Here is a 19,746-nt window from a genome sequence, read left to right as displayed (position 1 = left end):
AGCAATCGCAGCTCCGCGTTGAGTTTGTATTTCTTTGCTGCACCATTATGGAGGTTCTGTAATTAAAAGGCTGCAATCACGTTTTAGAATCGTCCAAAAGACGTAATGCATCTAAATGAAATACTGTATCTCAGAAAGGTTTCTCGCTTTTCCGTAATTTAGCATTACCTTGGGAAGAAACTACTTGCATTGTATCATGCTGAGGGCGTGGTCATTGTTCTTAAATTGCTCCGGACATCAACAGCCAGAGCGACAACAGGGGAGAACACAGCGCAGAGTAGTCGAAGCAAAGAGGCTGGGCAGTTGTGAAGACTTCCGTACATTGGTACCTTTTAAAACTATATATCATGTATGTTTTATTGTTTCTTACTTATATTTAATTTTAACAGACGTTATAATACAAATAATATTAAGCAAATCGTGTATAATAAATAGGCTGAATCGAATCAACTTCACAAAATTACTTTAGAACAGTGGATCTCAAACTCTCTAGTCTCTAGTCGATCTCGTTTAATTTGCTGCCCTTTCTGTATTCAGAAAAGCACATCAGTATGACTTTTAGATTTATAAGACATTTTTTAATTTGTTTTTGCTATAGTTTTACACTCTTAACTCTTTTTTGTTGCTTTCCTAGAAATGCAATTTTCTCTACACTGTTTGATCCCAAATTTTATCCTAGTAATGACAAATAACGAGTAGAGCAGACAGGCAAACAATAAATCCAGCTGCCATCATCATCAGACTCACTGATGTGCTCATTAGTGAATAATGAATTAAATAACCAGAATACTTGGTCAAGCAGAATGAAAATAATTTTGATGATGAAGTTAAAACACACATGCAGAGTCTAAATTAATCTTATATAACACACACATATGCAATTTACCAATCTTAGCTTTGTAAATTCTTCATTATTATTATTGACCAAACAACACAGGAACACCAGCTTGCATACTCGGGCTTGGAGCAGAATTAAAAACAGAAGTTGATTGAATCAGAAACCGCTGGTTTAGATGATATCAAAGTGGAGCACAAAAGTTCTTATTTAATCGAGTCTTTTTCACATAGGTCGCTGAGGTGCAATTTGTAACAGAAAAACAACTTTCAGTGAATTTGTTATCTATAACTTATTGATGCGTTTCAGGGAATATGAAATTTCGATTTCAAAGTCAAATTTCCTCACTTACCACGGCTGTAAAAAATAAACATCGTTGCCAGCAGAGGGCAACAACAGTCTGCAATACCTACGACGCCTGCAGATGCAAGTTGCTGCGATTAGAATGGGGCGTGCTTAAATGTTATAAGTGTAACCCCGCCCTCTTTTTAATACGTCGCGAGTTCGGTGCCTCCCACACGTTCAAGTAGAAATTTCACGTCAGAGAACACAGAAACAGGCAATGGCAAAAGCAGCTTTTGTACATTGTAAATACATTTCATTGGGAGTTTAAGTATCTGTAATAATTCAGAGGATATAAGACAATTTTGTATGCATTCACACCTTAAATGGTAAGTTTAAATTAGAATAGAGCTTCGTCGATGTGGAACACACTTCGTTTACATTTCTTCACACCTGAAGTCGCATAATTCATTGGAATTAACGGATTTAAGAATATTAAATTTAAAACGTGAACAGCTTTTTAAGTACGATTTTGGAGTCTCTTGAAGAGAACACTCGAGTTGTTTAATGTGACAATGTGCATTGATAGCCAAGTGTTAAAAATATTGTATAAAATAAGTTAATTTCTTTCAATCTCGTTTTACATTTCTGAAGAAAGTGCTTTTCTGAATAAACACATATACAGTACTCCATATAATTACTGTCAGTACGATACAATTTAAAACAGCAAATATAAATAAACAATATGAGAGAATATTCTGGGATGACAAGAAGTAGACCTCGCACATTTTAAAAGAATGTTCATACTGGAAATGTACAAACAAAATTGTCACTCTATGAAATTACAAAGATGTCCATCCATCCATTATCCATCCCGCTATATCCTAACTATAGGGTCACGGAGGTCTGCTGGAGCCAATCCCAGTCAACACAGGGTGCAAAGGCAGGAAACAAACCTGGGCAGGGCGCGCACACACACTTTTGACAATTTTAGAATTGCCAATGCACCTAACTGCATATCTTTGGACTGTGGGAGAAAACCAGAGTACCCGGAGGAAACCCATTCAGGCACAGGGAGAACATGCAAAATCCACGCAGGGATGACCCGGGAAACGAACCAAAGATGCCAAAGATGTGCATATGGAAAAAGTGGGGCAAAGTTAAGGCAGCAGAGAAACAGGCTCTGTGTCAAGCTTTCATGGCAGCATTATCACATTATTACAATCCCAGTAAAAGTGGAAGTTAAGTTGAAACTTAAAGTATAATATGTCATGAGGGCCCTAAAGTGTAAATGTATTGTAAACACAGACAATTCACACAAACAGACACAGGAGGTTTGTTCCTGGGAGCCACAAAGCAAAATGAGTATTTCATCTTTTTCTAAAGCACTATTTCTGTAATTGGGTGCTTGTCAGTTACAAACAAAAAAGTGAATTATGAGTTAATTTTTCTTGGATTACTTTGAACCTAAGTGATGCATATTATTGTATTTTATTACATCTAAGATATGTACAGTGAACTTTACAGTGCTCGTTATTATTCCCAATAATTATTAAAGCTGTTATGCTTTATCTCAGCATCGTCTTACACTATGGAAGATTCCAGATTATCCATATTTACTTGATATTGCTCTGAATACTTTATTTGTACAGCATGAGGTTTACTAATCACAATGAAAGTCATTTTCAGCCCAAACTGCTCACATCTTCTTTTTGGTCCCTAGGTGGCCCTTATTTGGGCCAAAAAAGTAAATATCGCACAAAGCAAAGTTAATTTCAAAAACACGACATGCAAATTTAAAATTTGACTTTTTTTTTTTTTGTACATGTGACAATGCTACTACTAGTACTACGAAGAAGGCCTTTAAATATGGCACTAAGAGCAACAATTCTTCTGCTACAGTCTTGTCATCTGTGGTAAATTATGGACTGGAAACTGGTTGGGATGTCAACAGGGTCTCAATTAGAGATTCCCCCATCCATCTGACTTGTTTGATTAACTAATACCTAAGTTTGCCTATTAACTCATGCAGGTACTTTTAAAAATTGTCATTATTGCAGCTTCAAATATATTACTTGATTGCTCTAAGGGACTGGACAGAGCCATAGACTTTAGAGTTTTATTACAGATTATCCAGGCAGAATGGTAAGTTGCTTCATAGCCCCAAAAGAGAGGGAGTTTTAGCCTTATATTGTCTCAGTGCTAATGTTGTTTGGTAAATTCCCAAACACAGCATAAAAAGCAAAGTTGACTGATATCTGACTAAGAATGTGGTTTCAGTATACTTAATATCATATGTCAGTAGTGTTGCTGTCATTCTCACAGTTATAGTGTGTCACACACGTGTGAGTAGGAGTCAACTAAAGGGCCTGAATAATGGCAATTCCACATCCGACCAGAGGGCGGCGGGGTGCACTAACTCTCTTTCTCGATCCCTTGCAGACCATTCTTGGGGAATCCCACAGGGTTCCGATGCCTTTGATTAATGGTGTCTGGTGCATTACATTGCAGTGTCCAACAGTAGTCAGCAAGCATTGCCCTGGTATCGTTTCTCCATCGTAGCAATGTCCTGCTGAAACCTTTCACCGTGTTCGTCACTAACAGCACCGAGATTTGCGGGGATAAGTCCAAGTATGAGTGGAGGAAATTAATCTTGAGTGACATGGTGCACTTCATTGTCTTGTATGCTTTGAGAAGTTTGTCTACCAGCTGAATGTAGTTTGGGGCTCTGTAATTGCCCAGAAAATTGTCAACAACATATTTGAAGGCTTTCCAGGCAACCTTATCCTGCCCAACGAACAGATCTTCAAACTGCTTGTCACTCATAACATGTCTGATCTGGGGGCCAACAAAAATGCCCTCTTTGATCTTGGCGTCAGTTATTCTTGGGAACATCTGTCTTAAATAACGAAAACCTTTGCCTTCCTTGTTCAGTGCTTTCACGAAATTCTTCATGAGTCCCAGTTTTATGTGAAGAGGTTTCAAAAATATCTTTGCCGGGTCGACAAGCGATTCATGTGCCACATTTTTCTGTCCTGGAACTAACTTTTTACGGAGTGGCCAGTTCTGTCGAGAATAGTGTGACTCTTAGGCATGGCTGTCCCATTCACAGATGAAATAACAGTACTTTGTATAGCCGAGCTGCAGTCCTAGTAACAGAGCAACGACTTTAAGATCTCCACAGATATTGTGTTCTGCATAGCCAACAGGTACTGAAGGATAAACGTTGCCTTTGTATAGCAGAACAGCTTTCAGGCTTAACATTGACGAACCAATGAAGAGACGCCACTCTTCCGGTTTGTGATCACAACCCAAGGCCGAGAACAATCCTTCAATGTCACAACAGAAACTGAGACTGTCGACTTGTGCAAAAAATTTGGTTATATCATGATGTCGGCCTCAAAACACAAACATTTTCATACCTGGTGACAGCAAACACCATTCCTGCAGTCTTGAACCCAGCAGCTCAGCTTTTGCTTTGGACAGACCCAAATCTCTGACCAAATCGTTCAATTCTGACTGTGTTATCAGATGTGGTTCACCTGATGAGCACGGTTCAAAATCCGGGTCAATGTCACTGTAAGTACCCTGCATTGCAGTTTCTTCATCTGGTTCGTCTAAGGTCCAATCCTCTGGTGGTTTCAGAATTGGAAGACTGTCGTCATGTGGCATGGGTCTCATTGCTGAAGGCAGATTAGGATGTTCAATTGACTTCTTGCTTTTGGCAGAGAAACCAGACACATTAGTCAAACAGAAGTAACAGTCCGTCACATGGTCTTTCTGTTCTCGCCATATCATCAGAACAGCAAATGGCATTGTCTTTCGAGTGCCTCTGAGCCAGGCTCTCGGACTGATAGCACATGTCGCACAGCTAATGTGAGGTGCCCATTCCTTGTCTTGATCACCATTTTTGCAGCCAAAATACAGATGATAAGCTTTCTTCACAAGAGCAGTCATCCAACATCCCTGAGGCGCAAGTGTATATTCGCCACAGATATAGCAGAATATATCGCGGCTGTTACGACATTGACGAGACATATCGCCTGACACCAAAACATTTATAGCATCAAGCTTACTTACTGTTATATTGCTACAGATACTATACTTTACTATACTGATACTATACATACACACTGACTATCTATATTAACCAAATGAGCAGGATTGGTGTATGCAAGCCACATTTATTACATGTTGAGACAACGTCAAGCTCGTTCAGACCTGCCTATGCCTGCCCAGGATGTCAACTTCCACAGAACAGCGAAAATGTTTGGATACAAATATAAGAAAAAATCATGACAAAACTGAAGATTTCTCTGAAACGATATGTGATGGGTAAATTTGGATGTGATATTCGTGATCAGCACCCAACAGTCTATAAGAAACACCCAACAATGTCCAAGAAGCAAAAACTTTGTTGTGCAGTGGAATTAATTTAGTAACAATTGACACATTGCTTTGTGTTAAATTATTTGACAGATTTGTTCTAACCCCAAGTTATGGAGTCCCTGAGTGAAGCAAATTCTCAGTTCTTCCTGGACCTGTTTAAGAACTTAAGTGAGGCTAACAGGGGTGATGTCTTCTTTTCACCATTCAGCATCTCCCCTGCTCTTGCTATGGTTTATTTAGGAGCGCGAGGTGATACTGCTGCACAGATGGAACAGGTGAGCATGCATGAAGGATGTATTCAGTGTTGGTACAAAAGCATATATAATTCATTAAAGTGTTGTAATTTTTCTTCTAAATTTTCATTTGTGTTTATCTTCTTATCTGTAACTGCCTTCTTTGTGTGTATTGTACAGTATTTTTTTACTTTGATATTTTTGTATTAGGTTTTTTGTTTGCATTTTTTTCTTTTCATTTTTATTGTATATGATGTTTTTGTTTTTAACTTAAGAGTTTACCTTTTAATTTAAGAGTTTACTGTTTGATATTCAGAATGACTATAATTAAGTAATGGAACAAGCATTAACAAAATAGGCCTTTTATTCTACATAAAGCTTACTCTTCTGGGGCCTCATGTATAAACGGTGCATACGCACAGAAATGTTGCGTACGAACGTTTCCACGCTCAAATCGCGATGTATAAAACCTAAACTTGGCGTAAAGCCACGCACATTTCCACGGTAACTCATACATTGGCGTACGCAATTTCTCCGCTCGGTTTTGCAGACTGGCGGCACCCAGCGTCAAAGCAGTGCTACTGTTCCTGTGTGGTCACCCTTTCTTTTTTAGCTCCACATTCCTGACGCGGCTTTATAAATACACTGAAACTAACTGCATATTGTTTATTAGTGTAATGCATCTGATTGTAATTCACCTGCAGCAATATAATGGTCCAGGAAATAGCCATAGTATTCCAAACACCATAACTGCTTTAGCGTTGTAACTCTCACTGCATCTTCTTCTTCTTTCAGCTGCTCCCGTTAGGTGTTGCCACAGCAGATCATCTTTTTCCATATTACTCTCACTGCACCACTTGGAGTATTTATATCACTGTATCTGAGTGGGGAATCACAGCAGCAGCTGATCGGAAAGAGAATTATCAGTATACAGCATGAAACAGACGCTGTCTGAGCCACGGCAAAATGCTTTAGAGACTTCCCTGTACAGACTTCGTGGTTTAGAAAAACTTTCATCCCAAGAACTATAAACGCACTCATTCAGTCCATCAAGTGCTCCTTGTAGAACTGTTTGTACTTATAAGTACAATCACCTCACTGTAAACTTGCAGTACAGTTATAATATTGCACAACCTGCACCACTTTATGAAGCACGTATTTACATATGATGATGATATCATTTTTAAGATGAAATGCAGCAAAATATGTTGATTATATTATACAGATAAAACTTCATTTAAATAATCTTTATTGTTAATAATTAAACATGTGAGGACACGGTGCCGCAGCGCTAGCTAGTTCAAAGATTGTTCCTGCATTGCGTTGTATTCTTGCTGGTGCTGACGCGACACTGGAAGGATAGACGGATATAATAATTAAACATGTACTACGAAGATATTTCAATGTTCCTTAAAAGTTTTGAAGAATCGGCGTTTTAAGCTTACAGATGGCTTCACGTCTATATAGCTGATTGTGTGGTGAATGGGTTTTTGGAGAAAGAAAAGTAAGGACAGGAATTGGAGGTTAGTACATTTGAAAGAGACAGTACTTCTGTAATAAATTATTTCATCGAAGGTCATGCATGGCGCCGCAAGCCTCTTGTGTGAGACATGAACAAGCACTGCACCACCGTGTTCCCATGTTTAATAACATGCTTTCATGTTCACAAAGTTGCACAGTGCCCGAAATAAAAAAGAAATCGCATATCAAAGTCACCGTGAAAAGGCAAGTTGCAGCACACTGTCTGGGTGTCATATGACAGCTTATTAGGGTACAGACAAAAAAAAATAGGCACACAGTGGGAAAAAAGCACGAAATGTCAACTTTAATCTCGAAATTTCCACTTTAATCACGTAGTTTATTTTGCCATTAAAGTAGAACATCATAAACTTCATCTTAAAATCATTTAATTTACTAGTTTCTCAAATCCCATTGTAACTAAAGTGGCACATTAAATGCTTTGTTCTGTATTTGATCTTCTATGTGCTCTACATGTGTGAATCACTACCTGCTTCTTAAACGGGCTTTCTCTTTCTCCGACAGGACACATAATCCATTACATTCGTGATATTACAGCTCACTGAATAATTAAAATACTGAGATGTATACGTGATATCTTTTTCATGATGATAGGAATGAAAGCATGTTATTAAACATGGGAACACAGTGGTGCAGTGCTTGTTCATGTCTCACGCAAGAGGCTTGTGGCGCCATGCGCGACCTTCGATGAAATAATTTATTACAGAAGTACTGTCTTTTTCATACGTACTAACCTCCAATTCCTGTCCTTACTTTTCTTTCTCCAAAAACCCAATCGCCACACAATCAGCTATATAGACGTGAAGCCATCTGTAAGCTTAAAACGCAGATTCTTCAAAACTTTTACGGAACATTGGAATATCTTCGTAGTACATGTTTAATTATTATATCCGTCTATCCTTCCAGTGTCGCGTCAGCACCAGCAAGAATACAACGCAATGCAGGAACAATCCCTGAACTAGCTAGCGCTGCGGCACTGTGTCGTCACATGTTTAATTCTTAACAATAAAAATTATTTAAATGAAGTTAAAGTTTTATCTGTATAATATAATCAACATATTTTGCTGCATTTCATCTTAAAAATGATATCGTTATCTTATGTAAATACGCGCTTCATAAAGTGGTGCAGGTTGTGCAATATTATAACTGTAGTGCAAGTTTACAGTGAGGTGATTGTACTTATAAGTAAACAGTTCTACAAGGAGCACTTGATGGACTGATTGAGTGCGTTTATAGTTCTTGGGATGAAACTTTTTCTAAACCACGAAGTCCGTACAGGGAAGTCTCTAAAGCGTTTTGCCGTGGCTCAGGCAGCGTCTGCATCATGCTGTGTACTGATAATTCTCTTTCCGATCAGCTGCTGCTGTGATACCCCACTCAGATACAGTGATATAAATACTCCGAGTGGTGCAGTGAGAGTAATATGGAAAAAGATGATCTGCTGTGGCAACCCTTAACGGGAGCAGCTGAAAGAAGAAGAAGATGCAGTGAGAGTTACAACGCTAAAGCAGTTATGGTATTTGGAATACTATGGCTATTCCCTGGACCATTATATTGCTGCAGGTGAATTACAATCAGATGCATTACACTAATAAACAATATGCAGCTAGTTTCAGTGTATTTATAAAGCCACGTCAGGAATGTGGAGCTAAGAAAGAAAGGGTGACCACACAGGAACAGTAGCACTGCTTTGACGCTGGGTGCCGCCAGTCTGCAAAACCGAGCGGAGAAATTCCGTACGCCAAGGTATGAGTTACCGTGGAAATGTGCGTGGCTTTACGGCAAGTTTAGGTTTTATACATCGCGATTTGAGCGTGGAAACGTTTCTACGCAACATTTCTGTGCGTACGCACCGTTTATACATGAGGCCCCTGGTGTTTGGCAGTGGACCCTTTGTGTCATGTGGCTCCAACAGAAAATAAAAATATAAAAACTTACTGAATGCATTCTCTTTGAGTTTCAATAAATGAAAACTGGTTTCCGTGCTTCCAAAGCGTATTTGTGACAACAAAAGGGATCTGGAAATAATAAGTTTATCTCATATTCCTGGTACTATTGTTCTTGAGGTATAGATATGATTTCTCTTCCGTTCTCTTTCGTAAATACGAAAGTAAATCAAAACAAAACCAACCACGTGGCATGAACAGTTTACTTTGATTTTGTCTTTAAAGAGGAAACCACTCCCCAGGGAAGTTTGAAAGTTATAGTTAATGTGGACAGAGACGAGCACTGACTGACATATGTACAGTAAGTTGTTTTACAATGTGTTGTAATTACAAGAAGCGGATCAATACTTGACAATTGTCTTGGCTTGAAAAATGGTCGTATTCAGTAAGTTTTTAGGCTTTTTAGGCTTTTGTTTTCCCAGTCCCCCATGCCCCATACTGCTCCAATATAAGACAGCAGGACTGGCTACATATTTTTTAAAGTTTATACAAAATACCTAACATTAGAATACAATTTTGCATGGCAAATGCATATATAACATGTTTGTGAAGAAATAACATTGACTTGAAGAGCACTAAACGTCTCCTTGTTTGGAGAGAGGAGTGGTCATCAAATGTACTTTATGCAAATTCAGGAGCGATAACACCATATTTCCATGCCTACATCTTTTTATTTTTTTTCATCTTATTACCCACAGACAGTCCGTCTTTCTTTTGTTTTTTAGGTGTTACATTTCATCAAAACAACTTCTGTTCACTCTGAATTTAGCAACCAGCTCTCCAGTATTAACAACAAGGATTCAACATCTACAATACACCTAGCAAATCATTTATTTGGAGAGAAGACATTACTCTTTGGAAAGGTAAGTACATAAACACATTATGAACTGGAGCTGTGTTGTGAGTTGGTTTTATGTGTGAAGATACCTTTTAAAATTGAGTAGATGATGTGGATGTTTGCAGTTTTATCTGGCAGATGTTATGATAGATTATTACTGGTTAAATAAAAAGTCAAGTGCACTTTATACTTATTCCTTGCATTTCTTAAACACACTTAAATGTAACTAGCGTGTTAGCACCTGGGTTCTTAGAAAAGCTGATAGTCTGCAGACAGAGCAATTAAAAAAGCACTTAAGATGCATCTCCCTGCTGTTAAGTCCATCGGTCTGTGTGCGGCCACTGGTGAGTCTCAGTTGTGGACTCTGGCCTTGGATTAGTGTGACAAACTGGCTACTTGCAACCCCAAGTGAGCCAGCAAGTATGCACAGGCATACGGATTAAAGAGCTTAGATCATGTCGAGTCACAGCAGACTTTTGCAACATGGAGGAGCAGCTGATAATAACAGTAGTGGGTCCAGCCACTGAAAAAAACAGTGGCCCTATTCGGGGCTAATTATAACCAACATTGTCCAAATAGCAAAAATCATTCCTCCATCTCTGACACCCCTGGGTCATTACAATCTATTGTAAGAGCTATTATTAAATGATATAAAAATGACTAATATGACTCTACACTTTGAGCAGAGTAATTTTAATACAATCTCTTCCAGTCTTGTAAGTATTAATATACAATATAAACAATATACTTTTGCACTTTTTAATGATAATCTGTAAATATATATGATAACTCTAAAAAAGAGAACTCCGCTATATCAGGACCTAACAATAAAATCTTATTATTTATGTCCACACAATAGACAATGAATCTTTAATAAATATGAATCTTTAATAAATATTTTGGCATGAATACATTTACACAAATCCAAATATATAAGTATATTGCTGTTTTTGCCTTTATTTTTAGTCTGACAGCTATTCCAAGGAATACTGTTAATAGAAAATGCAAAGTAGTAATAAACATAAAACACACAGAGTTATGAAAAGTGGCCCTTTTCCGCCTTGTCTGCAGGTTCCTTCTCTTTTATTTACAGGCTGCGCAGTTCTGAGGTATTCAGAAAGACACAGGTAAAATTGATACAGCTTATGCTCCTTTAAAATGAGAAGTTGTTTGCTCCAAGATGGTGGCTTCATTCACGTGTCTGGATGAAGCAAGTAAAGCACCTATGTGTGTATATCTGTATGCTTATTGCAGCCTACTGGTCAAGCCACACCCTGACAGCAGCCTGCAATGAGAACCTAATCTAAATGCAGCAGCTGCATCATCTGTGGAAATCAGGAACACTGGGATTTGCGTGTCACTAACGTCTAGGCCCTCCCTGTTCCATAGGCTGCAGTAAGATGTACTTGGAATGACTGTGTAGAAGATCGGGTGCATTTGAGATTTATCCCATTCTTCATATACACTAATTTCCCCAAAGCAGGGAAGTAATATTTTAGATACTGTAACTGGTAATGCAAAACTTTAATGTAAAACATTGTGAATATTTGCATAGTCATTTTGTTTTTTTGGCTTAATATTGTCGTAAAGAATATGTCTAACAATGGAGTTAAATCTGTGGATGTACTAGTCTCCTCTGTGCTTTTTGAGTCATGACAGATGTTCTCCACAGTCATTTGTCATGACTGCTTAAATGTCATTAATGCCCACGTACCTATAGAATACCTATGCCATCATGAATTAACCAGAAATACCTGGGGTTTGTGGAACTTACTGAGACTTGTTTGTGATATGAGGCTAATTGAAGCAAGAATTACTCAGTAAAGTCTTGACGTCATAAGTGATCTCCATGGAATAGCCTGTACTCTCTCCAACTTCTTCTTACCAGGTACACTTCATCTTATGTTGTCTTTGACTGGTTGTGTGTTTGCCTACAACACCATTTGATGTTTTGGTTTATTTATATGTTTCTTTTTTGTTGTTAAATCTACACTATTACTGTAGATATGCTATTATTACTTTTGAATTTCTAATTATTTGGATTTGTTTTTCAACATCTTTAAATATAAATTAAATTTTATCAGCAGTAGGACTTTTAAGTGAGCAGAGAAATACCAAGAAGAGCTGCATGAAACATTTTGCTGTTTATTTTATAATAATACAGGTATCAGTAATGTAGTATGTCACCCATTACAAAAAATGATGTTTAAGTTTTGTTTCTTAAATCAAATTTATTTTACTTGTTGGAACATGGATATATTGTATACCTCATGGAAATACAAACCCTTTCATGCAGGATTACCTTGATGAAACTAGGAAGCTGTACCATGCAGAACTTGAAAGTGTAGATTTCATCACTTCTTCAGAGTCGGCCAGGCAAAACATCAATTCTTGGGTGGAGAAACAGACAGAAGGTAAGGTATAACAACCACCTCCTTCTCATATTTAGACATTGAATAAAATATATTTTGTAATATAAGAGCTTGAAAGTAGATTATTGTATTGACAACTATAGAATGAAATTTAAAACATTTAAACATTTAAAAACAACAAAAAACAAATATTTCCTATTAATCCATACTTGTTTTGGTCTTTTAACAATGATGCAAATATGAAATTTATACACTTAATACTTTACAGCAATTGAATACCCCTAGCACCTTTTATAATGAAATCCTAAGTTAGGATCTACACTCATATAATTCCTAAAATTATGTGTTAACACACACATTCTGTGTGTTATGTCGGCCATGATGTCATGATGTAAGGAGCAATGTGTTATTCTAATATGTGTCCACTTTCGCAGATGTTTAACCAGGCAATTCCTAAATTTCTATATATGTACAAGAGGCTAGTAGCTATTTTCTGCTACTGCAGTACTAGTTCTCTGTCTATTTCTAGGCTTCTGTATCCTTCTGAGGTGGTTTAGCTTTGGGTTCAGCATTACTTGTTTTATGCAGAGTAGACTTTATACAAGAGTATGTTCAGGACTTTCACACCCCTACCTTTAAACCTTGATAGAATTGAAACCAATGTGTACACTCTTAGTGGAGAAAAATGTAACTGAATTCACATAAATTTAATTTTTTATTTACAATAACTGAACTTAATTGGTGGTTTAAAAAAAGCTTAGAATCTTGTAAATTATTGTAATTACTGTGCTGTTTGTTTGGATAGAGGAGTGGATTTTTGTTTGAAGTAGCACTAAAATAAATACAGTATCTGAACATGTCCTATTTTAAAGGTTCTGTTTAGTACACTTTTTAAATCATTGAGTTGCTAATTTTATACAGGAAAAATCGTAAACCTGCTCTCTGAAGGAGCTATAGACCCAGTGACTCGGCTTCTTCTTGTGAGTGCAATCTACTTCAAGGGAGACTGGCAAAAAAAGTTCAGAATGGATAAAACAAAAGAAGAGCAATTCAGACTTAACAAGGTAAAGCATAAAATGTAATAATGGAATTTAATGACCATCTGATATTACATTGAGGTTTGATATTTCAGATAAAACCATAAAACTCTTGTCAACAATAACAAATTATTTAACGGTCATTTATGTTTGTGACTTCTGAATTTCAATGTGAACTTTTTTGTGACTTTAGTATGAGTCCCCTTTTTTGTAATAGTAGTGAGACTCGGTGACAAGCATAAAGTGGAATATGAACCCCATATACCTCAAGAAAAATGAAAAATAAGCAAAACTTCTTTACAGACACAAGTGTCACAGGTGTCTGGTCACACTTATAGGTAATCTAACTTAGACACCATTAAAATATCCGACTACGCCACCCAGTTTTATTAAGAGACTGGGAACTCCTGAAATTTACCAGTAATAGCACACAGGTTTCTTTAAATTGGGCGGTGAGTAAACACACAATGAAAGACACAACAGTAATTTAGAAAAAAGCCACAGTAAGTTCTATTGTACAAGACAATATAAGGTACATTAAAAAGATAAACGAACATAACAGAACCTAAACATATCAGGAATTAATTTCCTTTTTTTAAAAGGAAAATACACAGTCCACACTCTAAAAGTCCGTAAAAACAAGAATTGTAGGATACAACCTTTAGTGGTGCAGAGTCCAGTTTGGGCACTGTGTTACCCCAACACTTAATTGTTCATGGATGCACTCTGTTCCCCGGCAGAAGTTGTATCAAATTGTTGATTCCCTGTCAGCGTCTCTTCGTTGTTCCTTTTTCTTCCACTCTGGGCTCCTTGTGTGGCTGGGACCTAGGCACGCCTCATTCCTTGTCTGTCATGCGACTTCCCTCTTTCGCTGGACCCACAACTGGCGTCTCCTTGTGGAGCTGTCTCTTCCTCCCTGGAAGTAAATGTTGCCGTCCTTGTGCCTCACGTCGTGCCAGCCAGGTACCCTTGTCTGCCTGCGAGCCCCTGTGCTCTGTCCGAGTGTCTTGGCAGCGTTTCCTGTGGATTCTCCCCCTGCCTTCTGCTGGCCAGCAGTTTATATTTACTTCACCCCTCTGCTGTCAGTCCTGGACAAACAGTTTAATCCATGGCACATCTAAATTGCCTGGGTTTAACAATTAATAAAAACACAAACACAATGTATGGTTACCAAACATTAATAAGTACAGATATGCTGATTAGGAACCAATATTTCCAAGCCAGGTAAATACAGACATTCTACCAAGGCCAGACTTCAAAGCAGTGATTCCCTTGCAGGACAGCAAATACCACTAATAAGTACAGATATGCTGATTAGAAACCAATATTTCCAAGCCAGGTAAATACAGACATCTTCTAAGGCCAAACTTCAAAGCAGTGATTCCATTGCAGGACAGCAAATACCACTAATAAGTACAGATATGCTGATTAGAAACCAATATTTCCAAGCCAGGTAAATACAGACATTCTTCTAAGGCCAAACTTCAAAGCAGTGATTCCCTTGCAGGACAGCAAATACCATTAATAAGAACAGATAGCCTTTTAACTTCTCACCCCCCAGTCCCAACAGTGGGTGCCTAATGGAGCCACCCAGTGCACAAAAAAAAATGTAAGTGTCCCCCTCTGACACAAGTTCAAATGGAACTGAGGCAGAACATAATGGTGGTGGATTTATATGATGAGAACAGGAACAGGCGGGATCTTGAGTGAACCGGAAATGGAAGTGGTGTCATCAAGAGGCGGGATCTTGGGAGGCGGAAGTGACGTCATTATGAAACAGGTTTTGGTGTGGGTCTGCAGACGAAGAAAAGAAGATTAGAATATGGAACCAAATTAGAAAGCATTTTAAGATGGAAAATCTTTTATCTGTGGCACCTCTGCAAGAGAACCACCTCTTTCAACCACCTCTTTCAACCCTCGCAAACATATCCAGTTTTTAATACCTGGAAAAGTTTTGGGATTAAAATGCTCAGAGATCTTTATATAGACAACATATTTACATCTTTTGAACAATTACGTTCAAAATTCAACCTCCCAGCTACACATTTCTTTCACTATCTTCAAATTAGAAATTTTGTTAAACAGAAATTGCCCGATTTTCCCCACCTCGCACCCTCCAAAATGCTGGAAAAAATACTGCTCAGTTTCGAGGAATTAAACACCATTTCCACATTACTGTATATAAAATCCTATTAGAGTCCCAACCTTTCAAAGATCCAAGAGGACATTGGGAAGAAGATCTCTTAATCAATATATCAGAAAAGGAGTGGAAGGTAGCAAAGCAGAGAATTCACTCGAGCTCCATATGCGCAAAGCATAGAATTATTCAACTAAAAATTATGTATCAAGCTCATCTGTCTCGCTTAAAACTGTTCAAAATGTTTCCAGGTCAAGATTCAACCTGCGAACACTGCAACCAAGCTCCTGCCTCACTGGGTCACATGTTCTGGGTCTGCACCAAATTAACATCATTTTGGACCAAAAGTTTTAAGTGCCTTTCAGACAGCCTTGGGGTCACAATCCCTCCTAACCCTTTAACAGCTGTGTTCGGTGTTCTTCCAGACGGACTTGAAGTGGAAAAGGACAAGCAAACGGTGATTGCATTCACTACACTTTTGACACGCAGACTTATTCTGTTAAATCGGAAGAATCCTAACTCTCCTCTGATAAGTCAGTGGGAAACCGATGTTTTATATTATTTGAAATTGGAAAAAATCAAATTCTCAGTTAGAGAAAGCCCTAAGCAATTCTCCTTTAGCTAAGCTGTCCTTCTTAGGGGTGGGGTTTGATTTGTCTTCAATTTTGTTTGGTTTTAAATTGATCTATTTGTATGAAATGATTACAATAAATATTAATAAATAAAATAAAAAAAGAAAAGAAGATTACAGTAGAGTCTCGCTTATCCGACATAAACGGGCCGGCAGAACGTCGGATAAGCGAAAATGTCGGATTAATGGGAGGTGTTGAGAAAAAGCCTATTAAACGTCAAACTATGTTATAATTTTACACATTACGAACCTAATAATCATGTTTTACACAAAAGAAAAAAATAACTGAAAAAATGAACTTACAATTACAGAATTGTCTGAAGTTAAATACAGTATGTACTGTACTTAAAAAGTTCAGTCCTGTGATGATTTCAAGAAATTTTTGATCGTAGTCTGCTTTCCTGACGAGTGCCGTTTCTTCGCTGCCAAGTCTCGCCATCTATGCAGCATCATTATGTCGATTCCTGTAGCTTCTTCTTGTTGCTCAATGTATTTAATTGCAGTCCCTAGAACCTTAACTCCGTCGCTCATATACTCAACATCCGTACGAGCATATACTGTTTACTACAGCATTGTGACTGCGTGTGTGTGTGTGTTTTTGTGTTGTAATGTGCGAGTCCCCGTCTTGCACCCGAAAACACGAAGCTGAGTCTCAGTACTTTAGCAACACCAGCTTTATTCAGCTTGAAACAGCAACAGTGCGGTTATTTATTGTAGCGGGATCTGCCACTCTCCTATACACAGACACAGCAGTCAGGCAGGGCCATAACACTGTGCCCTGTGCATTTATAATGTTCATCGTTCCTTGTATCACCCATCGACGGCAGGCGCTTATAGCATGTCCGCGATCTTTTCGGATTCGCTTTTACAGCGAACTGCTACAGCGCTGGGAGACTGCAATTGCTTTGGGATGCTCTTCCACGCATCGTCCCGTTGGGTGGAATCCCACAAGAGTTTAGAAACTCACTCACACCAGCCATGATTCTTTTCAAAGGTAAAGTGCAGGTTAATTTGTTTTATGTATTTTTACTTTATATTTTTTATTAACCATTTTTATATGAATAGTTTTGGGTTGTGGAACGAATCATCGAAGTTTCCATTATTTCTTATGGGGAAATTCACTTTGATATACCAGTGCTTTGGACTGCAAGCACGTTTCCGGAACGAATTATGCTCACAAAACCGATGTTCCACTGTAATTAGCTGTGGTAGAGTCAGGAGCAACAAAAAATAGACTATACTCACACTTGCAACTTGCAGTTCTTGTCGCCGATTGATGCGTTTGTTTTTTTTTTTGTTTTTTTTTATGCGGTGGGACGTCGGATAATACAGAATGTCGAATAAGCGAAGGTAGGCTAAGCGAGACTCTACTGTATATATACATGATATTGTTGTGTGGCATTTATCATTATCAATAATGAAAAAATAACTTATTTACTTAGAACATACATTTAAATTCTTTATTTTGAAAAGATGATCTTACAATAAATACAGTAAATTTAAATTTTTCACACTACTACTGAACTACTGAAAATATTGTCAAGGCCTTTAAAAAACTCTTCTTTTTTTACTTTTAACTGTTATTTTCTATACTTTGTGATCAGTAGGTAGACCATTACTAACATTGTCAATATTATTTGTGTTTTATACCCCAGAAAGACACTAAGAATGTGATGATGATGTACAAGAGTGCACAATTCAATTATGCTTTGTTGCCTGATGTAAATGCTCAAATTATTGAGCTGCCATATGCTGGTGAAGATTTTAGCATGTTTGTTCTGCTTCCTAAGGATATTGAAAATGAATCCACTGGACTTGAAAAGGTGAGAATACATTATGCACTAATTCATGCTTTATTCGTCAAGTAAAACCTTAGTGCTGATATAGACAATATAAATGTGCTCTATGAATATAATATAAATTTAGAAATAATTGGCACAGTTTATTTACAATAGAGCATCTGTACAGAAAAAATACACCAAATGGTATCTGATGTACCCAGGCCCGGATTTGAGTTTTCATCACCTCTAGGCAATATTCTTCTGGTGCTCCTTTTTTATTATTTACTAGTCATTTAGCCCGTTACAATAACGGGCACTAGAACAGTAGTGCATAAACATTAGTAGGAACAGTCTATATTAAATGGCAAGGGAATTTGACCTCATTCTTTTTGTTGGTCGTATTTTTCTTTCTTTCAGCCTTTCTTTTGTTGATGTTTACTTGCTGAGCTGACCGTTCTTCGTGGGCTGCCGCCGTGTATTGTGTGTCTTTAATTTTCTGTGACAGTAACACTGTCTTGTACGTCCGCTGGCTTGTACATCCGTAATATACCTTTAATTTTCTCTGGCGGTAATACAGGCGTGCGCGTCAGTAATATGCCTTTAATCTCCTCTGACAGTAATACTGGCTTGTATGTGGCTGTAATATGCTTCACTGTATTGTGTACCTTTAATTTCCTCTCACAGTAATACTGGTTTGTATTTCCGTAAAACGCCTCTAACTTTCTCTGACAATAATATCGCGCATCGCATCGTGCCCCGCACATGCGTACTTCACCAGAAGACACACACACATGGACACCTGGACGCACACAGGGATTTTATTAAAGAGGATTACTATAAAAATGAAATTTAAGTGAAATCACATTACTTAAAAAAAAAAAAAAAAAAAAAAATTTTTGTCTAAACTGTGGCACCCTGAGGCAATGGCCTAGGTTGGCCACTTTGTAAATCCAGCCCTGGATGTACCTACCCATAAAATTCCCTGGAGACATTTATATTGTGGCAGGTGTCAATTATAGTATTATAAAAGGAATCAGTTATTTTGTAGAAAACTAAGGGCTTTTTTTTAGCTAAGTGGGGTAAATCACTGTTGCATTAGCAACCTTTGTTCAAAGGTGGGTAGCGTACATCTCCTGGTTCCCAAAAAGTTGAGCATTGTTGCAAAAATTCCTTTTTTTGGAGATCAGACTTTTTATTTGGATGCCACTGAAGTCTGACCTCCTGGACATTCAGAAATTACAAGAAGAAGCATTCTCTATATCCTACTCACTACCACTCGGTTATAACCTGCCCTTGATGATCATCAGATGGAGAAAGTGTGTGTGGACCTCAGTATATAAACCTGTTGGCACAGATGGAAATGACTGCCTATGCCATGGATAACAGATCTGCAGCAACACTTGGTCTTAATATTAAAAAGTAAACTGCATGACTGTTAAACCACATATTTTTTTTATCACATGGTTAACTTTATTTATGTTACGTACATTTTGCAAAATATATACACTGTAAAAAAAGTATTATTTTAGCTACATCCACATCTGCCAGTCTATTTTTTCCATAAACAAGCACAAAAAATATTATTAAAGAAAAATAACACTAACATAGCCTTCAATACAAGTTTAACTTCTAGAAACAAACCCTTTCTAACACACGTTATCATCAGCAGATCAACTGTTTGTATTCTTAAGAGTGTTCAGGCATACTTCTCTGGATTAACACTCTA

The 19,746-nt window shown here is 37.7% G+C and overlaps 1 protein-coding gene across 1 annotated transcript; it reads left to right on the top strand.

The window, feature by feature from the left end:
• Positions 1–215: 215 nt before the first annotated feature.
• LOC114653609 (leukocyte elastase inhibitor-like) lies at positions 216–18,122 on the top strand. Its single transcript, XM_028804014.2, has 6 exons — positions 216–325; positions 5,597–5,781; positions 9,950–10,087; positions 12,359–12,476; positions 13,356–13,498; positions 17,895–18,122. The coding sequence occupies exons 2-6, from the start codon at positions 5,617–5,619 to the stop codon at positions 18,105–18,107; spliced, it is 777 nt and encodes a 258-aa protein (XP_028659847.2). The 5' UTR covers positions 216–325; positions 5,597–5,616; the 3' UTR covers positions 18,108–18,122.
• Positions 18,123–19,746: the final 1,624 nt, after the last annotated feature.

This window comes from Erpetoichthys calabaricus, chromosome 6 (assembly GCF_900747795.2).
Source record: "Erpetoichthys calabaricus chromosome 6, fErpCal1.3, whole genome shotgun sequence".
Lineage (NCBI taxonomy): Eukaryota > Metazoa > Chordata > Cladistia > Polypteriformes > Polypteridae > Erpetoichthys > Erpetoichthys calabaricus.
The sequence above is the reverse complement of the archived record's forward strand: the minus strand, read 5'-3'. Positions and strand labels throughout refer to the sequence as shown.

What these genes read in the sequence shown, in the direction of transcription:
- LOC114653609 (XM_028804014.2), top strand. Translation starts at nt 5,617, where the DNA reads ATGGAGTCCCTGAGTGAAGCAAATTCTCAGTTCTTCCTGGACCTGTTT. An exon ending in GGTGGAGAAACAGACAGAAG is followed by an intron (nt 12,477 to 13,355) that starts GTAAGGTATAAC and finishes AATTTTATACAG; the next exon opens with GAAAAATCGTAAACCTGCTC. An exon ending in AGCAATTCAGACTTAACAAG is followed by an intron (nt 13,499 to 17,894) that starts GTAAAGCATAAA and finishes TTTATACCCCAG; the next exon opens with AAAGACACTAAGAATGTGAT.